The sequence below is a fragment of the Rhamphochromis longiceps genome, linkage group LG16 (assembly GCF_057381845.1).
Source record: "Rhamphochromis longiceps isolate RC_006_pf linkage group LG16, R_longiceps_female_GT1.1, whole genome shotgun sequence".
NCBI lineage: Eukaryota > Metazoa > Chordata > Actinopteri > Cichliformes > Cichlidae > Rhamphochromis > Rhamphochromis longiceps.
In genome coordinates this window covers 6,556,510-6,575,279 of record NC_140572.1, presented here as the reverse complement: position 1 = coordinate 6,575,279, position 18,770 = coordinate 6,556,510, and the positions used below count along the sequence as shown (strand labels likewise).

The 18,770-nt window shown below is 40.3% G+C and overlaps 1 protein-coding gene across 1 annotated transcript; it reads right to left on the bottom strand.

Annotated features, from left to right (window-relative positions):
• Positions 1 to 5,469: 5,469 nt before the first annotated feature.
• On the bottom strand, positions 5,470 to 18,676 carry cyp27a3 (cytochrome P450 family 27 subfamily A member 3). Its single transcript, XM_085384401.1, has 10 exons — positions 18,483 to 18,676; positions 16,403 to 16,748; positions 15,724 to 15,914; positions 14,101 to 14,300; positions 11,369 to 11,566; positions 10,689 to 10,852; positions 9,345 to 9,511; positions 9,047 to 9,128; positions 8,700 to 8,906; positions 5,470 to 7,911 (listed from the first exon to the last, which is right to left on the bottom strand). The coding sequence occupies exons 2-10, from the start codon at positions 16,661 to 16,663 to the stop codon at positions 7,753 to 7,755; spliced, it is 1,629 nt and encodes a 542-aa protein (XP_085240527.1). The 5' UTR covers positions 16,664 to 16,748; positions 18,483 to 18,676; the 3' UTR covers positions 5,470 to 7,752.
• Positions 18,677 to 18,770: the final 94 nt, after the last annotated feature.

The window sequence follows — 18,770 nt, the reverse complement described above, 5'->3', positions numbered from 1 at the left end:
AGTGCCATTGTTCGAAATTACTGAAAGTGTGTTACATACAAAGCCAATTTCGATTACTTTCAAGTAGGATATGCTTTACTCATTCCAAAAGTTTTTTTCTTCTTTTTTAAAAATTATTATTTTTACATTACTTTGCCTGGATCCACCATTTATAACACTGGTCAAAAACTGCAAACAACATAACAGACAAATTAGCCTGAAATCATGGGTGGGGCACAGATAACCAGGAGAAAAACCATAAAACATAAAGTTGACCAGAATTATTTTTCGGAGAGGGAGGAAATAAATGAATAAGAGCTTTATGATGCCATATATGTATTATATACTTACTTTAAACAAATGTTTATTTGGATTTTCTATTAATATTTTCTATTAATATTCTTCTGAAATGGAGCATACCAGAAGAGGTTTGAGAACCACTGGTATAACATCCCATGCAACATGCCAAACCTTGAGAGATGAGACTTAAGGAAACAGTAGATGTCATCTCCGGCTGTTTGAACATCAGTCCAAAACCACCACTGGCCAACACTGTGCTGGCATTAATTCAATTCAATTCAATTCAATTTTATTTATATAGCGCCAAATCACAACATAAGTCGCCTCAAGGCGCTTCATAGATACAGAGAAAAACCCAACAATCATATGACCCCCTATGAGCAAGCACTTTGGCGACAGTGGGAAGGAAAAACTCCCTTTTAACAGGAAGAAACCTCCGGCAGAACCAGGCTCAGGGAGGGGCGGCCATCTGCTGCGACCGGTTGGGGAGAGAGAAGGAAGACAGGATAAAAGACATGCTGTGGAAGAGAGACAGAGGTTAATAACAGATATGATTCAATGCAGAGAGGTCTGTTAATACATAGTGAGTGAGAAAGGTGACTGGAAAGGAAAAACTCAATGCATCATGGGAATCCCCCGGCAGCCTACGTCTATTGCAGCATAACTAAGGGAGGATTCAGGGTCACCTGGTCCAGCCCTAACTATATGCTTTAGCAAAAAGGAAAGTTTGAAGCCTAATCTTAAAAGTAGAGATAGTGTCTGTCTCCCGAATCCAAACTGGAAGCTGGTTCCACAGAAGAGGGGTCTGAAAACTGAAGGCTCTGCCTCCCATTCTACTTTTAAATACTCTAGGAACAACAAGTAGGCCTGCAGAGCGAGAGCGAAGTGCTCTAATAGGGTGATATGGTACTACAAGGTCATTAACCCTTGTGTGGTGTTCATATTTTTGTTACTCAGCCAGTGTTCATGGGTCTGGTGGACCCGCTAGACTTTTGGCTTTCCAAATTAACACTATCAAACAATTTTATGTTAAATTACTCAACAGATGTTCACTTCATCCCAATTACAAGCCATATGAACAGCAAACATGGTTAATTTTTTCCCTTTACCTTTATTAGCTCACATTTATGAATCAATGTGCTTCTCGTTTTTTTTTATTTATTTATTTATTTTTATAAAATGTTATAAAAAAACATAAATACGTTATAATCAAGTGGAGTGAGTGTAAAGACACAACACATTTACACGTGAAGCAACATGTTTCACAACTAAATGGGATCAGCTGCTCATCAATGGTGACATTAGGCCCAGGGTTGTAAAACAGGGGGAGGCGGTGCACACACTTATCCCACACTGTCCTGATGGCAGCTAGCTTGTCTCTCTGCCGTCGAGCTGGTCTGTCGTCTCGGTTATCAAAACGGATAATCCTGGAAATTTTGTTGAAGTTTTCCAGAGACACTGATGCACGGAAAGGTTTCTGCATCCCACAGGGATTCTGTGGATTCCCCTTTGGACCTGAAAACTCCTGCAAGGATAAAAACCCCAAAGTAGGCCTTTGGGGTTGTTAGATAAATTTGGTCCATCTCCTTCCACCTCTCTCCAAAAACACACCTTCCTTCTAGATTACTGCAATCCAGAATAATTTTCTGGATGGAATCTGGGATGAAAAGCTCAAATGAAGACTTGATGTCCTGCACATGAGTACCTGTCAGCCGTGTTGGCCCTGGCTTATCACAGTAACAGCTCTGCAGGGTGGCTCATTTCTTGGGCAAGAAGACCATTCGATTTCACCAGTTATTGACATCCTTATTTCTTCACTTGCTGTCTGGTGGGCTTGTTCTGGTCCTGGAGCTGGCTGCAGATGGGGTACTCGTCTTCGTTTTGTTACTAAATGGTGCTCAACCTCATCCTCTTCTTTAAAGTCACTGTCAGACTCTGAATTTTCAGAAATGTGAAATATTCTGAAACCTCTTTGTCAACATCATCATCTGAAGCTCCTCTCTCTTCCAAAATCAATTGGATGGCCCTCGCAGCAGATAATATTTTGCCATCTTGATCAGTTGTGATAAAGAACCACACTGGCAAAGTCTTATTTGTAGTATTATGCCCCTAATTTGCAGGTGGGACAGGGTATGAGAAAATAAAATTTGGATCCCTCAAGAAAGAGGGTAAAATGTGTGAGATGTAAGAGCAGACGGTGTTGATAGTTGAATTTTCAACAATGTTGCAACTTTGTGTGGGAGCAGGAGGGGAAGAAAACACTATCAGCAGCACCAGAAAGGAGGAGGACAGAGTGTGGGAACACAGGACCTACACTTTCAACACTTTTATTAGACCTGGGTCCAGTGGACCCGAACACCTTGTATGTAATGTAAATGCGTGGGGGGAGGTACAGTATGAGGTCATTGAAAATTAGTTCAGATTTATGTTCTTCACAGAAAATAAGCCAAAGCCAATGAATTTCAGGTTGAAAAAATAATTAATTGTTTAATTTTTCTTTTGAAAGAAACTGAAAACGGGTCTCACAGACCCGAACACCATACAAGGGTTAAGATAAGATGGGGCCTGATTATTTAAGACCTTGTATGTGAGGAGCAGGATTTTGAATTCAATTCTGGATTTAACAGGAAGCCAATGAAGGGAAGCCAAAACAGGAGAAATCTGCTCTCTCTTTCTAGTCCCTGTCAGGACTCTTGCTGCAGCATTTTGGATTAGCTGAAGGCTTTTCAGTGAGTTTTTTGGACATCCTGATAATAATGAATTACAGTCGTCCAGCCTGGAAGTAATACATGCATGAACTAGTTTTTCAGCGTCACTCTGAGACAGGATATTTCTAATTTTAGAGATGTTGCGCAAATGGAAGAACGCAGTCTTACATATTTGTTTAATATGTGCATTGAAGGACATGTCCTGGTCAAAAATGACTCCAAGGTTCCTCACAGCGTTACTGGAGGCCAAGGTAATGCCATCCAGAGTAAGAATCTGGTTAGATACCATATTTCTAAGCTTTTCAGGGCCGAGTACAATAACCTCAGTTTTATCTGAATTAAGAAGCAGAAAGTTAGCGGCCTTCCAGGTCTTTATGTCTTTAAGACATTCCTGCAGTTTAACTAATTGGTGTGTGTTATCTGGCTTCATGGACAGATAGAGCTGGGTGTCATCTGCATAGCAGTGAAAATGTATGCTATGTCTTCTAATGATACTGCCTAAGGGAAGCATGTATAATGTAAACAGAATTGGTCCTAGCACTGAACCCTGTGGAACTCCATAATTAACCTCAGTGTGTGAAGAGGACTCTCCATTTACATGCACAAACTGGAGTCTGTTAGATAGATATGATACAAACCACTGCAGTGCAGTACCTGTAATACCTACAGCATGCTCTAATCGCTCTAATAGGATATTATGGTCGACAGTATCGAATGCTGCACTGAGGTCTAGCAGGACAAGCACAGAGATGAGTCCACTGTCAGAGGCCATAAGAAGATCATTTGTAACCTTCGCTAAAGCGGTTTCTGTGCTGTGATGAGCTCTGAAACCTGACTGAAACTCTTCAAATAAACCATTCCTCTGCAGATGATCTGTTAGCTGTTTGACAACTACTCTTTCAAGGATTTTTGATATGAAAGGAAGGTTGGAGATTGGCCTATAATTAGCTAAGACTGCTGGGTCTAGAGATGCTTTTTGAGTAAAGGTTTAACTACAGCTAGGCCTTCAAGCCTGTGGTACATAGCCGATCATTAGAGATAGGTTGATCATATTTAAGATCGAAGAATTAATTAATGGCAGGACTTCTTTGAGCAGTTTTGTAGGAATGGGGTCTAAAAGACACGTTGATGGTTTGGAGGAAGTAATTATTGAAGTTAACTCAGAAAGATCAATTGGAGAAAAAGAGTCTAACTTAACATCAATGGTACTAAGAGTAGCTGTAGATAATATTACATCTGTGGGATGATTTTTGGTAATTTTTTCTCTAATGATAAAAATTTTATTTGTGAAGAAGTTCATGAAGTCATTACTAGTTAACGTTAAAGGGATTGTTGGCTCAAAAGAGCTCTGACTTTTTGTCAGCCTGGCTTAATGACAACCAGTGTAGTAGCCAGAAGTTTAGAAGTATCTAAGGTAACAAGTTACCGGTGCCAAGATTCGGGCAAAAAAATAACTGTTGTAAAACAGTGTTTTTTCTAACTGAAATATCGTCTTAAAAAGAATGGTGTTGTTTCGTTGGGTTGCCAGAAGAAAGCCTTTTCTCTTTAAAAAGGACATGGCAACATGGCTTCTTTTTCCAAAGCTGAATCTGAACGAACCAAAAGATTTCTGATTTGTGCAAACAATGTCCTTTGCACAATTCAGACCAAAGTGGAGGAGTGTCCAATAACTGACACAGTGGTGCTTAGACAACAACCTTGTGCTTAACAGCAGCAACACCAAGGAGGTCATTGTGGATTGCAGGCGGTCCGGCAAGACAAAACACGGTCCTCTCCTCATACACGGAGAGGCAGTAGAGCGTGTGGACAACATCAAGTTTCTGGGTGTGATGTGCCCAGCAAAGGCTCTTCTTCCTCAGGAAGCTAAAACGGAACAAACTCTCTTCTCAGCTGCTCATGAACTTCTACAGAGCCACAAAAGAAAGTATCATCTGTCTTAGTATGACCCTTGGCCTGGGTGATGAAAACACCACAAGGGATTGTGGGAAATCCACTTCCACATCTGGACTCGGTGTACGCTAGACAGATCCCAAAAACAGGGCCAGACGTGCTTCCTTCAGGAAAGTTGTATAGGAACATGAAAACGTACCACCAGCCTGAGAGACAGCTTCATTCCCCAGAGCTGTGCAATCCAATTCTGTGACTTTTTGCACATATTATTTCTGCACACCTGCACACATGGATAGTGTGGTTTCACTTGTCTTATAGTGTATCTGCATATGTATGAACAGTATATTTATGTATGTAAAAGGGAGTTCTCTTCTGTGCCAATAGCTACCGAAAAAAATTTCGTTACGCACATATTAACAATAAAAGGATTTGTCTTCTTCTTTTTCTTCTTCTTGGGCTTGCAGCCCACAGGATCTGAGCACCTTACAGGTGTTATGGCCCACAAAGCTCTCTGGGGAAAAGAGACTTTTCTCTAGTTGAACATACAGCATTAAACAGATTATAAAAGAATCCAAACAATCACAACCTTTTGACATGTAGGGATTTATTAATCACTTTGAGGGTCATGACTTGTAAGTGTAGGATTAACATTTTTCGAACAGCTAATAGAAGTGGTAATAACAATCACATGGCTGTTCAAACAAGTCACCAGAACACAGCTAAACATTTTCTTGCTCACTGGCCACCTGATCATTTTATTGTGACTATAAAAGCTATGTCTGGACAGTGACACATTAAAGAAGCTTAAAAAAAATCTATTGTCTCTGCAAAGAAAGAAAATGAGTAAGGCGTGAATGAAAAATGTTTTCAAGGACAAAACAGACCACAAGAGGGCAGCATTGGTCTACGACAGTATATACTACTAATAGTAAACATTAAAACTTTCCAACAATCAGCAATAAAACCAAAATTTAAACTTAAAATGATAGATTTCCTGAAGAAAGTTTACTTTATGTTAAAATGCCTTTAAAAACCTGTGCAGTATAGATCTATTTTCAGACATGATCATTGATGGGATATCCACCTATTAATTTCCTTCCGTTTATGCAACTCTGGCTAACACAGAGAGACAGATAACCATGCACATTAACATTCAGAACTACCACACACACATACACAATGCAACACAGAAAAACCCCACCCTAAATACAAATATTTTATGTGCCTCAAATCTAACTGGGGACAGTAGTCCCAAATCAACTGGTGTGTGAGCTGATATAGGTCCCCAATTTCTACATAAATGAACTCACACCAAACCTCCACATCCACACACAAGTACTGCATGTGCATTCAAAGTCCTTCACTTGCATTGACAGACATGTTCCTTAATTAAAGCAAGATTACATACTGCTTGTGTGTGTGTGTATTTGTGAGTGTGTTGTCAAGTCTGAACATACACAAAAAGTAAAACACACCAAAGTAAAGTGATTTGTCTCCTTTCACCTCAGACAGCACTGCTATAAAGCTCCTTCTCTTTCACTTGATGTGTGGCTTTACGTTACTGCCATCTTGTGACCACTGGTAACATTGTCACTGAAAGATGTGCTTATTTCAGTCTCCTAGGAGACCACAGCTTTGTCAGTCCCTGAGGGTGTGTCCATCTCCTGTTACCAATGACTAAAGCTGGGCAAGCTGAGAGGCCAGAAACCTTTTTTCTTGTGGTTTGCACATGTGCATTGTGGACAAACCACTGGTCTGCCAGTAAACCGATGGCAGACTAGCGTGACAGGCAAGCTGCCGCTAGCTCAGCTTTTACTGCTCTGAGATCAGTTATGGTCTGCATTACCAAGCAAACCAGCTTCAGAGATTTAGCATCATAACAGAGAAGTTCCCTCTTGCTAAACACCCTTGGTTAACATATGTGATGTAAAGAAGAGCATGAAAAAGCTTTTAATAACTTCTTTAGTACATTAACAAGGAAAGCTGTGACGATTTCTCTGAACATGTCCAGTCTAATAAAAACAGGCAAGTTGACCAGGTGCAGGGTCAGCCAGCACTTTCAGATTAGCATCTATGAGAATGTCTAAATGTTTAACCAGCTGTTTTGCCAACACTCCACATTCTTTTTTCATTCATATTTGAAATCACCCTATAGATATTGACAGTTAACCATGTCACACGTTGCTCAATCCTTTTAATTCTGCTTTTGCTGAATGCTAAATGTGCAAAATAAAGACGTAGACTTTTGTTTCTGTGGTCATGAACAGCTTCCTCACTGGACAGCTACTACAAACTCATAATTAAGATATTTTGTGAATGGAGCTGGACATTAAACACAATATAAAGCATTTAAAATTAGGTCACCCTTAAACATATATAGCAGTAATTTTAATCAATTTAACGTTGATGAGAAATAATTTTCTTCAGAATAATTATCACAGTTTTTATACTTTATGCACAATTTTCCACTAATACAGTTTTTTCTTTAATAAGGTGTTTCCATAGTGTTTTATTGCTTCCTTTTCCCAATGAAATGGTTTGAAAAATTCGTCCACTGCTTGTCATTTTCAGCCAATAGTATATCGTTTTTTTTATAATATAGTAGATATTTATCTAACTATAGTAATACTAATAGTAATATTTTACAATTCTTCAGTCATGAAGGAGTGCAGAAGGGTGAAGATGTCAATGTAGAGGGTGGCCAGGCAGGTATGTTTGAATGTGATCCAGTTTATCTTGTTAAATTGGTAAGCAGTGGAGGAAGATGTATGTGTGTCTCCATTATATACTGTACAACATAAATCCAGTTTTCATGAAATAAAACTCCACATAAACAAGTGGTTAGTGAAATGAAGACTTTGAATAGAAAAACAGCTCACGGAGAACCCGCTAACTTTGCTCTTGGCTCCGCCTGCTTAACTTGTCTGCCCAGAAACTGTAGGTTGATTGGTGTAGCAGGGCAAAGCAGAGTTCTGGTGATTGGCTTCACTGGTTTTCCAGCAGGATCAGGCTTCACCTCATAGTGCTTTATCAACTTCAAACACACAAAAAAGAAAGAGTACTCTTTAAAAAGAAAAACATGGAATTGACATTTATTTATGTGAGCAGAAATTTTAAACTCACTGATTACCAGCTGCTTGCCAATTGACTACTGTGTATTTTGGATGACTCAGGTCAAAGAGCTTGATGAGTGGTTTGTATTCATGTGCATGCCCAGGCCGACAAAAGAGTAAACAGCTTTGAATGGGCCGAGAAGTTACTTTAGGTTAATACTGCTCCCTGAATGAAGCTGAAGAACAACCGATTTCCAGGAAATTTAAAAAAGCAACGGCACAATGTTTTGACCCTGTTTGTTTGCATATTTCAGTCTTGCAGTCTTAGAGTTATAAAGTTGTATGGATCCTTTAACATAATATGCAGTGGAATAATAACCTGACCTTAGCTTCTAAGTCTTTAAAGTTGTAAGCATCAAGCTACTGTTGAGTTTTTATAATAACTTGTTCAGCAACTCACATAAAGCAAAGTATTAATTCACAGCACTCCTTCCAAACCTTATCCATTACCTTTTCCAATTTTGCACTTAAAGTTATATTTTAAGAACTTAAAGTGCAAGTTACAGTTTGTCAAAACATGCAAACTGTTTTTGGATTAGATGTATAATCTAGTAGCTTTTATCACTATCCACTCTGCTGCCTGGGCAAGACTTGACACAGTAGCTTTGCATGCTCAACTCAAAGCCAAAGTACACTGCTGTGTTGGCAAAAGTTGCTTCTTTATAAGCAAGCACGGAGCATCATTAGCATTAGGAACAGATGTTCTTACCCTGGAGAGGAGGAGATACATCTCAAGTTCAGCCACCCGCCGACCTAGACATGCCCGGATCCCAAAACCAAATGGTACTGACCCGAACGGGTGCTGCTTGGACTTATCCTCCCCTCCTCGGAGCCAGCGCTCCGGCAGGAAGGTGTGAGGGTTGGGGAAAATATTCTCATCATAGGACACGGCGTAGTGGCACAGGTGGAACAGCGTCTAAGAGAGGAAACCCATGACGTTTGCTATTGTGCTATGACTGAACCCCAACAACCCCAACTGATTTCAGATGGCGCTGTATAGACAAGACTGCATTTATTTACTAGTAAGAGGCCAGGTGTGCTTAACGTGCATCTTACCTTTTTTGGGAAGAGATGATTCCCCACCACAATCTCATTTTCAACAGTGACGCGGGCGTTTCCTGGCACAACTGGATACAGGCTGGCGACCACAAAACGCAGAAAGGCATCAACACAGTTTCCATTTGTTCAGTAAATGCAACTCTTTGCTATCTCACCCCTTACAAACATGTAAGTCTATAAATGGTGAAGTATTCTTTTAAGTGGTTTTATTTCTTTAACTTCCATGTTTAGGAGCAGATAAGTGTTTCATTTCACCTTGGTTATTATCTTATTAATAAAAAGATTCCCCTCCTACCGCAGTGTCTCTCTGATGATGGCCTTCAGGTACGGCATCTGAGCTATGTCATCACTGTTTGGCACCTTGTCCCCAGGGCAAACGCTTATCACTTCCTGGTACAGCTGTTCTTGGATCTCGGGCTCCCTCGCCAAATGGTACAGAGACCAGGAGATAGTGTTGGAGGTCTGCAAATCAGAGAAACACAGAGTGTAATGTTCTGTTTTATGTAATGTTTCGACATGTTCCATTTGTGTTTGACTTTCAGGGAGGTTGATCTTTGGGTTGAGAAATATCTTCCAGAAAACTTCACTGCATTGATTAAGGAATGGCATACCTTTCATGTTTTTACATGACGATTACTCATCTGCAGCATCTGAGACAAGAACACCTCATTTATATTACTGAAGATTTCCAATCCAGGACAAAGCTATTTCATATTTAAGTGGATGAAATGCTGCTTTGAGTAAATCCGTAGACAAGACAGATTGACATGACAGCATTGCACAGTGTGTGGCAAAACCAGTAGTTACAGAGGAATCAGCCCAGTGAGTAGTCTATAAACTGTATGCTGAATTAAGGCATCATTCTATATAGTAGAGTCTATTTAGAGAAAATCAGCCTCCGTGTGGAAAAGCACAACTGGTTTTCTAAGTCAACTTCAACTTCTTGTTTTTATATGCATTCTTTGACTTTAAGAAGACTTTTAATATGTTCAAAAATTATCTCTTAACTTGTAGCTGAGAGCTATACTCCAAAGTTGGACTGGTAATCTGCCTGATGGGCCGCCACAATTAGGTCAGTATAGTTTTCTTTTTCTTTGTCAATATAACTATACAGGCTGGCTTGAAGGGCTGCTGTGCACCGTGCATTGTGCACAGCAGCCTATTTGTTCATTTTCATTACTGACAATACAATGCCCAATCAATTCTGGTCACATCGCTGGCCCCTCCCCTACCTTCCCTGTGCACTCGTGCACCTTGTAGAACAGAGTTAATGTGAAAGAAGTGTTTAATAAAGAGGAACAAACAAAAGCAAAAAGAAAAAAGGTGGAACTGAAAAGAGAGAAAAAGAAACTTAAATGAACCAACATGTTAGCAGCTCCACTGTCAGCAATAGTAGAAACAGAAATTAGAAGTAGAATAGAAGAAGTAAAACTGTTTCCCAATAACTGCGTCTCTATCTAGGGTGAGTGGCAGTGGGTTGTTTTTATATAAAGGAAAACTAACATTTTTTTTTGTTTCTTATTAAGTGGCTCTGGGAAGATGGAAACCTGGAAGCCTAAACGAATAATGGGAGACACTTTAATGCAAACAAATTTATTTTGGGAATTGGGAATGACGGAGCGGTGTAGTTAGTACTCACTGTGTCTACTCCTGCCAGGAGGAGTTCAGTGATGCTGCCCAGGATCTCTGTGCTGTTCATCTGTTCACTGAGCAGGAGGTGTGTGAGATACGCTCCCTCCACGTCTTTGTCCAGGTGGACATTCTCCTGGATCTCCTCAATTTTCTTATTCACCAGTTCTTCAGCTACGAGAGACAACATCATCTTATCTCATGTGAAATTAAAAGAAAAAGACTGTGAGAAGACATGTTTGCCCACTAGATGGGGAAAGAGAGACACAGTTAGGGATCTTGTTAGCACACTGATTGTGTGAAAAGCCACATGTAGGGTGGACTTTGTCTCTTTGTGTGTGTTGTGTGTGCTGACCTTGAAATTAGCTGATAGTGCTACTTGAAAATGTCCATGAACCCTGAACTGAACTAACCTTGGTGATCCACAACCAGTATGGAATCGGGAGTAGGTAATGTTTCCATGAATTAAATCCTACAGATTTCTGACAACTAGAAAAGTCTTTTCAATTTTAAATCGTGAATATTTAACGAAAAGCCTGAAAGGTGTTTGGTTTTTTTGCACTAAAACAGAAAACATGTTTCAAAGTGGTTTTAGAAATCACATAATGGCAGAAAGCGGATAAATATTCAGCAGTGAATTTACCAACACACCACACTTTTATTTACTCGTTAAAAATTAATGTTGCTCACCAACTTTGAAGAGATGATCCCAGGCTGCGACAAACCTTTTCCAGGACTGCAGGTAGGGCCAGAGGAACTGTGGGAAGAGGATGACGACTTGGGAGAGATGGAACATTTCCCCCACGGAGACAATGAACTTTTGGGTTTTCTCGGGGATCACCTCACTCATGCAGCCCATACGGGTTTCAAAAAGCACTGAGCATATTCCTGTGTTTAAAAACAAAACGATAGTTTGTCAAAAGAGCTCAGTGCAACTTGACAAAACAACATCAATTTGACAGCACATGCATACAATAGAAAAACCTTCCTGCAAACAGCACAGACCACTGAAATGTGTCCAGGGTCGCTCTCGCTGATCCCTGTTCTGTGACCTTTGGAGCTGCTGATCTCGGCATCTTGTCATTCATTATTTGCTTTCCTTGGAAAAAATTTTGTTTTGTTTGTGGTTTTTCTATTTGTTTTCTTACACATACTTTTCACCAGCTTTTTATTTAGTTAAAAGAAAAAACATGATAAACCTGATAGACTGATGAACTTATTTGAGCCTCATTTCCTGATGCATACGCGCATGTCTGCACATTAATTGTGTGTATAAATGTTTCGCACACAGATTTGTTCATATTTCATACCTGAATTTTTCTGTACAGTCCCTCTGACCATGAAACGACAGCCTGGCTTACTTAGGAATATAAACACAAGTATTTACAATTAACACTACTACTGCTACTACTGCTGCTGCTGCTGCTGCTACTAATTATTAATATTATTCTGCTATCAAATTTTGGTCATTATTTACAGTTTTCACAATATGGTAAACGCTCAGAAATGCAATAAAAATAAATAAATATAAAGAAAACATTTATATATTTAACCTTTTTCCATTTAAACATATTCCACTGTCCCTTATCTCATCTTATTGTATCTTAAATGTTCTTATCTTTCATTACAAATGACTTCTGTCATTGCTGAATAGGTTTTTGGCACTATCCCATGAATGCTGGATAATCTGGCTTTTATTGTTCTCTCATCTGGGGCTGACAGGTCACATGATCCTTGTCCTCCACCTGTTTTCTTCCTTCCTTTCTTGTTGTTTGCCAATCTTTTCATATCAACTTTGATTCCACATTTTTCTTGTCTCAGCTGAAATGACTGAAAGATGGTCACTCCTGTGGAAACACTTTAGAAAGCTGCACCTTATCTGGCTTCCACCTCATCTCAGTCACCACGTTTTCTACTTCACCTGGCAGCAAATGTGTTTCTTTATATAGATTACTGGAGGCACTGATAAAATGCAATTCACTAGCTTGGACCACATCCTCATTTTAGGTTTGACTGCATTTCTAGCAGATAATGGCAGATGGCTTGAGTATGAATTGAGGCTGCAGTGTGGGGAAGGTCTCAGAGGGAACTGGCCGAGGCTCATGGGCCGGGCAGATCCCCACGTACTAATGAATGGTGAATGGATTTAAAAGGGAGGGAGGGTGGGGCACGAAAACAGGTACAAACAACTTGTAGTGCCGGGGGTGGTCATGTATAGACAGACAACCAGAAGGGGTGTGGAGATGTTATCCCACTGCTGAAATTCAGATAAATCATCTCCGTGTATGGATATTGTGAGCTGGTCCCGAATGATTCTGATTTACTAGCATATGCACGGTGGTGAGAACAAAATAGACTGATACTCGTATTTTATAAATGCTACAGTAAATTTGCATGCAAAACTCATTTTTTGCACCAATTAAAAATGTTTCCACGCTAATATTTGTGAATGAGGCCCATTGACCATTAGCCACTCGTCAGTCACTCAGCAAAGCAAACCCTGCTTTAGCCTCCTTTCTGACTCTGATGGCAAGCATAATTAAACTCGGCTGTATTCAGTAAAACTGAGTGTGAGCGCTCATTTCTTGGACCTGCCACTTGATTCTTAGTTTGCTGATTGTGTTTTCACCTCTGTTGTATTTATTCCCTCAGGTTGTCTTTGTTCCTTATGTATGTTATCCTTAAGTCATTTTGTTTAGAGCTTGTGATGCATCTCTAGTATTTCCCTGTGTTTATTCTTGGACTCCGGTTGAATTTTTCCACTTCACTAGACCTGACACGGAGCCAACGACCTGTGACCTCATTGTTTACTGAGGTCACAGACGAGACATCTGAGGGAAACCACTCTTCGCTTTTGTCACCGAGATGCTACTGCGATCTTTTATATGTGGTCAGTTCATGTGACGCAAGCTTCACATAGCGCACCTTTAAATGTAATGTGCTGTGAAATGGAAGAAATCACATTCTGTTTATGAGGCTACAGCCAGCAGCCAGTGTACCTTAGTGTAAAGATCTGCTAGCATAAGATAAATTTAACACCACCAACATTCTAAGCAGGAACGTGTCATCTTGGAAGATGGATTTCATTTGGACGGTGCTGCTGTCGGATTTTAGATTTATGATTGAGACCGGACTGTAACACTTAAAAACAATCGCAGTCAAAGTGACCGTGTCGCATTATATGACCACATTATCGTGTCTAATCAGCGGTCAAGGCCAAAAGAAAAAGCAGCTGTTGGCTTACTGAATGACACACAGAAAATGAGGTCTGCAGGTTTGAAAAAATCAAGGACAAGAACAATTACACAGCATATTCCTCTGTTTTCTTCTTGTTTCCAAGCATCTAAATGAGATGGACTGCATGAGTTTCTAAAGCTGATTAATTAACAACATTTCATTTATTTGTTTTGTTTTCTGCTAACCTTCAAAAGCAAATTTGTAGAGCTCTGCAGTCAGGTCATTGACCACGACTCCCTGTCCACTGGTCTCCCTCAGCCAGTTCACTCTGCAGATAAAATCTGTCACCACCTCATTGATGGTGTTGGCATAGGAGGAGACGTGCTTGGGTTTCAGCATTCGTGGATTCAAGATGCTGCGAATCCGCTGCCATTTGGCCCCCATCCTAAAAACCAATATAAAAACAAGGGAATCAGGCTCCAGAGAGCAAGTCATTGAAAATTACTTCTTTGAAAAATAATTTTATGATAATATCAATCTATAAGTATAGATTTGTATTTGGCTTATTCTTGCTTACATTTAAATGGACTCACTTTACAGGCAAGGCTAGTAAGAGTCTACATATTTCCCTTCTTTATCAACAAATCCCATCCAAAGACCAAAGTCAACAAGGAATTAATACTAATAACAAGTGTTATTGTTTCCAAAGTGCTTCAAACTGTTCAAAATGAAATATCCATAGCAGATGGGCAAATCTCTGGAAACACAAGTGGGTGTTTGAGATCTTTAAACATATCCAAATGCACATGAACGAGTGTACCCTGAGTAGTTCCGGGTTGTCTAATAGTGTCTGAAAGCCTGTTAGTACTGCTCCAGGGTCTTAACTTTCAACACTGATAAGTGCTGCTAAAACAAGTCGGACAAGAATAAATGAGGAGCTGAGAAAGTGTATGTTATTCTGCAAGAACATTGTGGTCCACAGGCCCTTCCTTTCAATACTTTAGATTTTATATGAAACTGACGACGTCTATATTGGTCTCAGTCTCTAACACTAAAAAAAAAAAAAAAAAAAAAAAAACCTGAGCTGCAGGCCTGGACTGAATCCCTGCACGCTGCCAATGTTCCCTGTCAGCAACAAGTATGCATCACAAATACTAACCACAAAGTTATTTCATACAGAAGGTATGAACTGAAATGAGGTGAGATTAAATTATGTTAAATTATAGTTTCATAATAATGGATACTTTTATTGATCCCCATGGGGAAATTACTTGTTTTTCTCTAGTTTCCAATTTGTTAGAACTGTTTCAAGGCAAAATCAAGAGGAGAGAGGTGCGTAATCAACAACCACAACCTCTATGAAGAGGAAGAACAGTAACAGTAACCTCTGTCTTAGGTCACATATCAAAAATTGTCAATCCATACTTTTAAAGGCATTGCACTCCTATATACACCTATATCTATCTATCTACATCTATATATATATATCTATATATATATATATATACCTACATATTTTATATTGACTGGATTATATTATGGATTTTTTTTCTTTTTTGTTCATAACATTGCATTCAAAGTCCACGTATTTGCTCCCATCTTAAAGAACCTGAACACCTAGCAAAGTTTGGCACTGGACAAAGTTTTTTCGCATAGCAACTGACACAACAAAAAAATCAATGTATCGTGTTTGTTTGTTTGTAGAAAAGAAATGATCTGCAGTTGCTACATCACATGTTATTGCAGCTTAATCAGACAGATTTCATCAGCGGAAACAAAACAAACAACATGCTGTCAGCCTGCTCAGAGTTACAGTGCAGTGTGGATTCAGGACACAGATGTGGTGGATCTGTGATGGTTTCACTCACTCAGTCAGGGGTCCATGGGCCTGGTTCCTGAGCTCTCTGTAGTTCCTCCAGTGGGGCATGTCTGTCCGGATTGGGTGTTTACCCTCCTGCCTCAGCACCTGTTCTATCAGGTCGGCACTGGCCACATTCACCACGACCAAAGGGCCGTATTTGGACTTCCACAGGGGGCCGTATATCTTGCTGTGCTCGATCTTTGAGCAAATAATGGGAGTTAATAGGTTAGTTGCATGTTCAGAGTTATCAGGAGGTAAATGATGTTTAAGGAGACCAACAGTTTCCTGTTGGAATTAGAAAATATCATGACATATCAGTGCATACTTATCTTTGCTTAGAGTATCCTCATTATAAAAAAAATATCTCTTACTTATCCTCTACTGTGGAAAACTCTCCTAAGACTGTGACTGTCTCTCAAAGGAAAACTAATATAGATTTCTTTTTATTCATTTATTTGTATTACAGGATTTGTTAAAGATGATTTTAATCGTTGTTATTAAGCGCTTATTAAACCAAGATTCAATTCTAAACCCCAAACTGTGCGTGAATAAATACCACAGTGGGGTCATCAGGATACACTGATCGCTCTAGCAGCTCCAGGGGATGGTGCACTGTAGTTCAAGGGCGCGGACTGAACCCTTAGTCCAGAAGGAAAACTCTGTTTTCACCTTCTTTTCCAACTTACTTGCATTTGTTGCGTCGTTTGGAAATATCCCTTTATAAAAAGCCAATACAAGGTAGTCATGAAACTCGGTCCGCCTAAATCATCCATAGTTTTCATTTTGTTGACACCCATGACGGTGCTGGTGGAGGCTGCCTCGCGGCGGAGGGTGTCCCCATAGTTGGCAGGGTTTAGTCCCGCTGTCACTCTCTGGATCCCTTTAAGCTGCTGACACTTCACGCGCAGTCCGACGTTCATCAGAGATCTCCCGAGCATTTTAACCATGCAGTGCGTCTTATCGGTCCCTTCTTTGTGCCGTGACAGGAGGCTAAACAAGTGAATCAGCCCCGGTGCCTGTGCCTGTATATGTCTATGTGTGTGTGTGTGTGTGTGAGAGAGAGAGAGAGCGGTGAAATAATGCCTCTTTGTTTGTGAAACAGCAAACCCGATGCCCGTGTACCAGCCTCCTACCAACAACTGTGGACTTTGACATTATCATAAACGTCAGCAAGTGAACCTACAGGACGCTGTTTGTAACCTGCGCAAACGCAGAGGAACAAATATTATTCATATACATATAAAGCTCTGGTGAAGATAAATTAGTCAAACACATTCATAATTCACAACCTATACAAACAAGGTTAATGTGGAGTTGAGCCAAAGCCCCGGTTTTCCGTTTTCCTTTAAAGGATGTTGGGGGTGGAAACACGTCTGCTTCCTTACTCTTCCTTACCCGTGGCTATATAAAACACACTCCTATATTTATTTGTGGGAAATTACCGTCAAACACTGTTGCGTAAACGCCCGTTTCGTAGGCGTGAATGCAGTTTGAATAAAATTTCATTATAGCCTGAAACTACCGGAGGACAGCGGCTGGAGGTACAGCCTTGCGGGGATTGGTGGATCCGGTGAGGGTGGGTCGGATCAGACGGCAGAGTTTTGCCCACCCAGGGGCCCGTTCTTCGTACCTCGCTAAGTAGGTTAGCCGGATTAGATTGTTGACGATTTCGCGTGATCCTGGATCAGTCGGTTCCCCGAAGCTCATCCGGGACTTGCTGTCATAGCAACAGAGCCGTAAGCGTAAACCTGCTCGGGAGCAGGTTTACTTTATGTAAACAGGATTAGATCGCGGCCACGCAGGTATGTCCGCTTCATTTATACGAAAGCAACAGCGATAAATAAATAACATCAATGTAACTAAAGACAATGCAGCACTTGATCCTTTTATTGATGTCACACAGATACATACAGGTCATTTCCTAAAAAAGGGAAATGTACTATTAACATTCTATTACATGTATGTGATTATTACAGATGTAATTCATATTTCAGAGTAGTAATTGTAAATTACTTCGTGTAATCAAGATGAGAGACCACGGCTATAAAAGCCAAGGTGGATTTGGGAAGCCTGTCGCAGCCGTGTCCTGTCCGTTTACGCGAGCAACCCATTGCGGAAGGTGCAAGATTGATAAGGAGAGTCCTCAGAATTCAGCGTATATTGCGGGACAGACAGGATCCTTTAGCTCAGCGCGACAGTGTGCTCATTGAGAGATATCGATTTTCCCGTGAGGGTATTATTCACTTAACCAACTTGTTGACGAGGGGGTGCAGGACCACCACCTGTCTTTTTTTGCTCTGCCCTTTTCTTGGTTGCTGTTATAAACAAACAAACAGATTATTTCAGGCTCTCTTTCCAAGAGACGAAAAGCAATATAAGTGATAAATATTACCATTCTGTAGAATATTCTTATATTCCACTTTTACTTGTTCCCATGTTCTAGTGGGTCCTGTTGTGGCTCTAATGTGAAAGAGGATATAATATAACAATATAATATAATGTAATATAATATTGGATAATATAGTGTAATATAATAAATCTACCCTACCGCCTACTGGTGTTGGCCAGAGGGGCCGATGGCGCAATATGGCAGCCTCGCTTCTGTCAGTCTGCCCCAGGGCAGCTGTGGCTACAACCGTAGCTGCCTCCACCAGTGTGTGAATGTGAGAGTGAATGAATAGTGGCATTGTAAAGCGCTTTGGGTGCCTTGAAAAGCGCTATATAAATCCAATATATTATTATTATTATTATTATTAAATTACTTACGAGTTTAATTTGTCAGCAACTTTCTGCCAGCCCTCTCTCCTTGCTTTTGCAGCCTTTGCAGTGTTCCCTTGCGTTCTGATTAAACTCTGAAACTCCTGAAATCCCTCACTCAGGAGTTCTTGCTCTGCTGCCGAAAAATACCGAGCCGAGCGCGCTCCTTCGACATTTTCGCCGACCAATCAGAGGGTTGCCGATCAATGTTTCTACTATCGATGCGTAGCCCCTTTTATGACACCCAGTGATGTCACATTACTGCGTCCAGCTGTACTAATCGTCAACAGCAGGTGT

What these genes read in the sequence shown, in the direction of transcription:
- cyp27a3 (XM_085384401.1), bottom strand. Translation starts at nt 16,663, where the DNA reads ATGGTTAAAATGCTCGGGAGATCTCTGATGAACGTCGGACTGCGCGTG. An exon ending in TCCTGGCAGGAGTAGACACA is followed by an intron (nt 9,512 to 10,688) that starts GTGAGTACTAAC and finishes TCTGATTTGCAG; the next exon opens with ACCTCCAACACTATCTCCTG. An exon ending in ATCATCAGAGAGACACTGCG is followed by an intron (nt 9,129 to 9,344) that starts GTAGGAGGGGAA and finishes TGTGGTCGCCAG; the next exon opens with CCTGTATCCAGTTGTGCCAG.